An 8,677-nucleotide genomic window follows, 5' to 3' on the forward strand; every position below is an offset into this window, starting at 1 on the left:
TTACTAAATTTTCAATTAGATTTTTATATATTTTTTTCTTTTCAATTGAATCTCCACACTACTTTTAATTTTGTATTTAGATCCTTTTCATATCAAAAACGTTAAAATTAATAGGATATTTATAAAAAAATACATGTGATCAAAGATCTAGCACAACTAGAAAATGGATTAATACAAACAGATTTACAGACGGATTTGGTGTTTATTACAGACGGATTTTTGGTTACCGACGAAATTACCGACGGATTTTGTCCCTCTATAAAAGCCTCGTCGGAAATTATTTACCGACGGATTTTTTTCCGTCGGAAAATTACAGACGGATTTTTACCCATTACCGACGGATTTTTCCTCTGTAAATTTTCTATCCATTTCCCAAAGGCGACGAACTTTCCGACGGATTTTCCGTCTGTAATTACAGACGGATTTTCCGACGGATTTTCCGTCTGTAATTATAGACGAATTTTCTGTCAGATTTTCCGTCAGTAATTACAGACGGATTTTCAGACGGATTTTCCGTCTGTAATTACAGACGGATTTTCCGACAGATTTTCCACCTGTAATTTGAACTTTGGAAAATCATCTCACACTCTGATTACAGACAGAAAATCCGTCTGTAAATCCGTCAGTAAGATAAAATATATTTTTTTATTTTTCTAATTACAAAATAAACTTATTTTCATACAAAATAAATATAAATTTAATACAAATTTTTATCTAATTTGTATTCAAATATTTATAATATTTCAAAAAATAAACAAATTCATTGTATTATCAAACTAAAAGAAAAATACTATAAACAAACAAGTCAATATAATTCAAAACATAAACAAAGTGTATTGATACATCAACTATAATTCAAAATATAAACTTTGTATTCAAAACATCTTTCTGAAATCCCATGTCCAGTAAATGATCAGCTTCATCGAGCACCCACACTTTCACACCCATCAGCCGAGTTGCAAAGCCAACAGTATTCTCCACATGATCTCTAAGCCTTCCAGGTGTAGCAACAAGGATCTTTACTGTATAGCAAGTCTTGTCCCTCCAATTACAACCTGAACACCAATGGTAGGATGATACTTAAGCAATTCAGCAGCTTCTGTAGTCGCTTGACTTGCAAGCTCTCGAGTTGGACATATGACAATCACATGAATTGGTGGCCGCCTATAATCACGTTCAGTTGGTGGTGAATTTGCAACAACTTCAATTGATGGAAGCTGAAATAAAAAAAATGAAAAAATAAGTTTAGTCAAAATCACCATTCATCACTTACTACAGGTAGAATAAAGAAAACAAAGAAAAGAAGCCAATAATAAAAACTTAGTATTCACAACCAAAAAGTGAAACCCAATAAGTATATATTGAGTAGCTAGCTGTACAAGTGACAAGTCTACAACTTACATGAAAACATTTCACATCCATTGTTAGTAAAATTGCATCTACTGATATTCAAGTTCGAGAGGGCTGGAAGCTCTGGCAGAAAACAATCAATCACAATATTAACTTGTTGCTTGAATGGTTCATTAGTTAATCTTAAATCCAACAAAGAAAGTTCTCTAAAAACTAAAAAGTAACGTAAGTTGGTTCAACCTGAAACCTTCAATTTTTAAATGAATAAGAAGATACACCTAAAGCTCTTTGGCATAGATATTATCAAGATAAACTTATTCCTCCCCCCCTCCATACACACACACAAAATAAATAAATAAATAAATAAATAAGGTCTGTGAAGTGATTCAACCTGCAAGAGTATCCAAGCATGCAGCTGTTACAAAGTAGCCTTCCAAATTTAACAGAGCAAGATTTTGTAGCCCTGAAATAAGGCAAGAAAAGAAGATGAGCATGAAATTATGAAATTCATTTTCTCTTAAATTGTTAATCAGAAACACTCATACACAAGACATTTGGATGCCATTAACACAATATCAGTGCATTGTAGAAACAAAGATAGTGGCTATATGTTGGAACAGTTCTACAATGCAATGCCCAATACCTTTAAGAAAATGGATGCCAATATCTGTGACTTTACTAGAAAACGGTGACCATGCAGCCAAATGGATTCCTTTCTGCTTGCAAAATTCTCTGAGTTTCCCTTGTTGCTATGATGAGCTCATTTCCACCTAAAGTCAAAATTGAATATAGCCACATCATTATTGTCAAAATGAAAAAAAAAAGAAATTATTCAATTTAAAATGGTGTGTTCTAATGTGTCTAAATTTTTAACTATTTGACACAAATAATCAAATATAAATGGTGGGCTCTACTCCTTTACCCCTCATCTTTTAAACAAATTAGACACAAATTTTATAGACACCATAAAATTTTTTATTTAAAATATGTATATTTATTTGATAAATTTAATCCCTTTTGGCAAGTGTTGCTATTGAATTTTCTTACTTGATTGACAACAGGAGGAATAGTTGCATTTTCTAAGAGCTGTGTGAGTTTTTTATGCCAAAGTTGCTTACACCAATGAATTTGGCTAAGCCTAATCTTTGACACTCTTCCATGGCTTCCCATGTTCCTTCTATGTCAAAGGGAAGCAAATCATCCTTTCCTATTTCAAGAACTCTATCAACTTCAGGTTTCAACCTCACTGGCATATGAATCAAGTAAAGGTCTAAATAGTCCAACCCAAGTTTCCTAATCAATTTGAAGAGCAACTATACATTGGTGAGATTATATACTATATGATATTTTTTTTTCTTTTTCAATTACTTTACATACTTGAGTGTGGTCTTGAGAGCTGGAAGGACAAGGTCATGGTGATCATTGTTGCACCAAAGTTTGGAAGTGATGAAGGCTTCATGGCGGCTGTTTATGATTCCAAGCTCTAAGGCCTTATCAGGCTACAAGCAAGCAGAAGGCAACAGACTAATTTGGCGAAAGATACATTCCCTCTGCATATTGATAATTCATTATTAGTGCAATTTGTATCTATACAAACTAATTTAATATAAAATTGTGTGGCATAACTATACTAATTCTGAAATTTCAAGGACTGTGTAAATATAATAAATAGAAAAAACCACATGTGCAACCCACATAGATATAGGAAAGGTATACCTGAGATTGAATAAATTCAATAATCTCTAGCAGCCTTGCTGATTGCTAAGAGTTAATCCCAGTAGAAGTTCTTTCTATTGTTGGTAGTCTGTTTAAAATTATTTCAAGATAAATCTACCAAAATAATGAACAAGAATAATAGTAAGTTGACCAGCATCTAGATATATTCAGCCCAGCATTATGCACGAAAGGGGAAAAGGAACTAAAATAAAATATGTTGAACCTTAGTTGTATATGAGCCATCCAATTCAAGCATTGAACCCACTACTGCCACTGCATCTTTATTAACACCTTTGATCTGAATATATATGGGCCAAGGATATCTTGTAGATGATCAACCTCAATTAGAATCTACATGACAAAATGGGACAAGAATTTTAATAGCAAGTTAAACTAATTAACAAAAATAAGCCTAGAGATGATCTTGACAAGTGAACATCCTTTTGTGCAATAATATAATGATATATCTTACTGCACAGAAGTACTCCGATCAGGAGAGTTTTACAACCAAAAAGATACCACTTATTAAATAATGAAAATAATAGCTTGAAAGATATACTTTACCACCGATAAGGAAATCAAGCAACCATTCGTAATACATGGAAACACTTAATTGGTCTCATCATATCCGATACACTTAATTCAAGACGTAGCCGATACACTTAATTGGTCTCATCATATCCGATACACTTAATTGATCCATTGTAAGCAAGAACAAGATTAACAGCCCCTTCACCCCTGTAAACCCAGTTAGCTGCATCTTCTTCCCTTACAGTTTGCTCCATCAGTTTTCACCTGAAAAAAAACTCTCATTTTTAGTTCAGGCATTTTATCAAACATCAAGAAGACACCCAATGAAAAGCTTCAAAAAAACCAAACTTGAGTTCAATTTGAAGAAGGAAACTTGTGAAAAAACAAAACGGTACCTCTAATTTATCATAGTCTGCATGTATTTAAGGACAAGGTATAATATATGTAGCTATAGTAATATAAGAATCTAATAAGCAAATAAAAACTTTAAGAAACTCATCAGTCATCATCACGATATATATACCTTTAATAGTTGAAATTGGTTCGATGGAGAGAGTTTCATAAAAAGGAAGTGAAGGGTAACACTCCATGTTTTGTATTGAAAACTCGTGTGCCCAACATTCCAGTGGTGGATATTTGTTACTGTTTCCCCTGAAATATAGATTGAACATAAATAAATGCAGCACAGTGGCAAATAATTCACCAAAAAAAAAGTATATATAGAGTGTTGTAACAATTTAATCTAATTAGATTACCTGGAATAATAGTAATAATCATAATCATATAAGAAAAATTGAATGGGAAGTGGGAAAGGATATTCATCTATTTGTTGAGGGTTGAAGAAGTAGTTGCAACAAGCCATGGAGATGATGATGATGAGTGATGAGGGAGAGAATTGATGAAGCGAGGGATATAGTAAGTGAGTGAGGGATACGAAGAGAAGTTGGCAATATATATACGGATAATGATGAAAAGAGACAAATCCATACACATTTATGGATGTGGAGATAATTACAACACAGCTCACATCAACACCTTACATGCATGTATTAAAACTAGCTGATTAGACACTTGTTAATTAGCAAACTCTTAGAATAATATCCATGTCTTAAAAGTACCATTTTTTCCCCTAATTACTTGATATAAATAGAACCTAACTTTATAGTTCCTATCCTCAATTACTGATAGAAAGCTTAATGATTGTATCTATTAAACACTTTTTTTCTTGTTAGTGATAACACAAGTAATACACAGCATTACACAAGCGTAAATGGAAGAAAGAAAGAAAGGAAAATTACATATGGCATCTTTTTCTGGCCAGCTAATTATCAAAGACTCCTTTCTCTTAGATTCCATAACTCCACAACTATTAGACCATAACTCCATAACTCCACAATTGCATCTAACCCTCCACAACTATTAGACCATTACTCCATACTAAATTATTTTGGTAACTCATAAGTGAAAATTTATATTCAAATAAGAGTAATAATAATGACACAGACATTATATTTAAGAATTTTGTTAAAATTAATTTTTATATGTTAAAATATGCATTTACAAGTAAATAGTAAAGTATATTTAGATCATTTTACCTGCAAAAGAACCTTTTAATTTAGGAAGTAACTTATCCAATAGAACCATTTTACCTACAAAAAAAATATTTAGAAACATTTGACAATGTCAAGTCATTAAATGATCAATCTACAAAGAACTTCCATTTCACCTGATATTTGGAACCATTCATCAAAAGTTTCAGCAGAGCTAAAAATTTCAGAGAGAAGAAAATTGAGAAGGGCCCAGAGTTCATGAAGATTGTTCTGCAATCACAAAATAAGAAACCACAGTAAATATCCAACTTTGTTAGATGATGCATGTTACGAGGGAAAGTGAACTAGAATAAGAGTTTTAAAAGTATGTCTTCAAGACTTGGGAGAGACAAGGAGGGCCAGCTTTACCTGGGAACTAAAAAAATTCAGTGTACCCTGGCATGCTCTGCAACATTCACAATCTCAATTACTATTAACATAATCTCATAATTAGCATTTTTATATTATATGACACTATCTCATTTTACAATTTACATTATACAATACATTTTTAAAGAACCTCACCTCCCAAAGAACATGTAAATTGTAAAGAAACATCTAGTTAGACACAAAAAACCTCACCTCCCATGTCGCTAGACCCTTCATGTAGCCAGGAAGACATTCAAACTCTGTTTCCAATATCTTTATAAGAGAGCTGGAAGGTTCAGGTGACTCTAAATTCTCCTTGTTTGCCTCTAAATTTAGTTTAAAAATAATACATAAAAAAAATCTCTTTTGCTGCAGATAAATCCAAATTGTCAACTTCATAGTTAGCTGCAGAATAGGTTTATTACTTAGTTCTAATTGCATAGCAGCATAAGTGAGGTACTTCATCACATGTCTTTTGCTCTTAAACACAAATTAGTTATACTCTCACACATGGAGACTCCTCTCATGTATATGTATCTCAAAAAGCAAATAGCTAACTGTTTGAGAAATATCAAATAATTTGGAATTTCCCTAAAAGGACAAGAAAAGAAATGGAGAAGGCAATAGTTATTTGTATCTAATCAAAGATCATGAAAATTTCAAGATATCATCTTATGTTCAGTTGAAAATATAGAGACAAAGATTAAGAAGATTGAAGCTGGCATAGCAAACATAATAGGGATAACATCAGATTGAGCAGTCATCTTTTATTTACCATATAAACTGAGGTCCGATCTGCGAGAGGGCGGTTTGCCATCCAGCTGCCCACATCTGTGGCCCCTCCACAACAATTGCAAATGGTGTGAGAATTACCAATGACAACATAGATAAACAAGCGTAGTAATTCATTCCGCTGACAGAATTTCCCTTCATTCCCTTCTTTGAAAAGATATTACGGAAAACAAATGCCAAATTTGATATCATAGCCCCCATAAAACCTGTAATAGAAAGGTCAAGAAATCCAAGTTAGAAGGGCGAAAAATTACTACTAGTCGGTAACTTATGAGAAATACATTCATGACAACATCCTCTAGAGGCATATGCACTCAAATATATAATAGCACATGTAAATTATGTTCATAGGAATACAAGAATACTATTAATCCCTTTCTTGGATATGTTAATAGGATAATCCTGCGATGTTTCCTTCTGGCCTGTGGATACCAAGTATGAGGGGAGCTAAAACAACCAAAAATCAATCATGAGGCTTCAGAACCATAAAATGATAAAATCAATATCAATGCCAGTGCAGCTTTTAACTTAATTATCAAATGATAAATAGCAATTAAGAATTTCAGTAACGAATACAAAAGAGCATTATCACAAACAGGTTCCGTGCAAAGTTCCGAAACTAATGTAAAGAGAGCAGATTGAAAAGCAATGCAATGTAAGCTTACGTCAAGTCAGTAAAATCATTTCTGATGGAACCATGAGTAGAGCAAGTCCCCTCAAACGATCTACAAGAACAAATAGCCACAAATAAAACAAAATCGATTCAGTGAGAATAAACTCCAATGTCAGCAAATTAGTTGAAACAAACAAAAACCCATCAACAGTACTTCACTTACTCCTCCACATTAGCAACTGTAACACCCTCCAGAACCTCCCTAACACTGAGCTTATGAGATGTGGAATCAGTATCTGAAGCAACTACACCACATTCAGCAACACTCTGAACCCTCTCTGTTACTGATGCTTCAGGGTCAGCGCCATCATCATCAATCTCACCCTCCTCCAACTCTCCTTCCTCTTTATCATCATCCACAATCACCACCTCGCTTGCATTCTCCTTAACACCAGCAGACCCAGAAGATGATTGATTGGAAGACATGGCAGCACTGGCATTAACATTTGCATTCGAATCAACTAAACAGATGCTATTTCATATATTCTTCCCCGGTGGATATTCAACAACTCTGTCAATCAACAATTATATAATAAAGTTACACACTAGTATCACATGAATCACATGAATCACAGAAAATATTGCATTTAGGTCAAAAAAGCTTCCGAATGCAGAAAAAATTCATCAAAATCAGAGTAAACCCATAGATTCACGAAGCACAAAAGCAGAGTATGATAAACCTAGCTAAAACTGGCGCAGAAAAATTGAGCCCTAAGGTTTATCACGAAGAACAGAATCACAAAATCAGGATATATATACCTGAAATTCGTGATGGTTACGAGAAGAACCGAGAGAGCGAGTTGTTGAGATTAGATGGAAGAGGCGCCAGAGGGAGCAGACGCGATGAGAGCGGCGGCGGAGAGAGCTCTGCGACGATGGGAGTAGACGCGACGAGAGCGGCGACAGAGGGAGCTCGTGTGACGCAAGGGATGACAGAGAGAGATCATGCGAAGCCAGCGGCGGCGAAACCGGCAGCGGCAGAAGCAGCTCGTGCGACGGAGAGAAGAAGCAACTGTACGACGGAGAGAGGAAGAAGCACATAAAGGTAGGTAGGAGTTGGCAGCTGTTTATTTGTGAATGGATTTCGGAAGAGAGGGGATAGATTAGGTCACAGTTAAAATTTTCAGACGGAAAATTTTAAATTACAGACGGATTTTCTGTCTGTAATAATTTAATAAAACACAGCGTTCTGTCTATTTAATTACAGACGGATTTTCCGTCTGTAACTATTTCTCACGAAAAAAATTAATTTTTCCGACGGAATTATCGACGGATTCTCTTTTCCGTCTGTAATTTATGCTAATTCATTTTTTTTTATTTTCTGACAAAAAATCCCTCTGAAATTCCCTCTGTATTTCAGTGGGATAAAATCCGTCGGAAATATCCGTCTGTAATAACTAGTTTTCTAGTAGTGTAGTTAGATTTCTAATTATGAATACCTTTAATTTGTGAAGAAATATTCAGTTAACTTTAACATTTTTTACACTAGAAAAGACCTAATTATAAAATTAAAAGCAATAGAATGACCCAATAAAAAAAAAGTATAGAAACTTAATTAAAAATTTGGTAAAACTATAAGAATCAACAGAATAATTAAACTTAAAAAAAACATATGTAAATATTTAATATGTATAATTTGTATTATACAACATAGTAA

At 33.7% G+C, this 8,677-nt stretch overlaps 1 protein-coding gene and 1 long non-coding RNA gene across 2 annotated transcripts; both read right to left on the reverse strand.

Annotated features, from left to right (window-relative positions):
• Window positions 1,379–2,873, reverse strand: LOC110265864. Its single transcript, XR_002352344.1, has 4 exons — window positions 2,728–2,873; window positions 1,994–2,643; window positions 1,742–1,813; window positions 1,379–1,473 (listed from the first exon to the last, which is right to left on the reverse strand). It is a non-coding gene; the product is annotated as an uncharacterized LOC110265864 (long non-coding RNA).
• LOC107610929 (RNA polymerase II C-terminal domain phosphatase-like 3) lies at window positions 6,847–8,143 on the reverse strand. Its single transcript, XM_021109295.1, has 3 exons — window positions 7,780–8,143; window positions 7,184–7,531; window positions 6,847–7,072 (listed from the first exon to the last, which is right to left on the reverse strand). The coding sequence occupies exons 2-3, from the start codon at window positions 7,444–7,446 to the stop codon at window positions 7,009–7,011; spliced, it is 327 nt and encodes a 108-aa protein (XP_020964954.1). The 5' UTR covers window positions 7,447–7,531; window positions 7,780–8,143; the 3' UTR covers window positions 6,847–7,008.

This window comes from Arachis ipaensis, chromosome B08, assembly GCF_000816755.2.
Source record: "Arachis ipaensis cultivar K30076 chromosome B08, Araip1.1, whole genome shotgun sequence".
NCBI lineage: Eukaryota > Viridiplantae > Streptophyta > Magnoliopsida > Fabales > Fabaceae > Arachis > Arachis ipaensis.

Bases quoted from the DNA above. Each gene is read 5' to 3' on its own strand.
- LOC107610929 (XM_021109295.1), bottom strand. From the start codon at position 7,446: ATGTCTTCCAATCAATCATCTTCTGGGTCTGCTGGTGTTAAGGAGAAT. The intron at 7,073-7,183 runs GTAAGTGAAGTA...TTGTTCTTGTAG, and splicing joins ACAGTTGCTAATGTGGAGGA to ATCGTTTGAGGGGACTTGCT.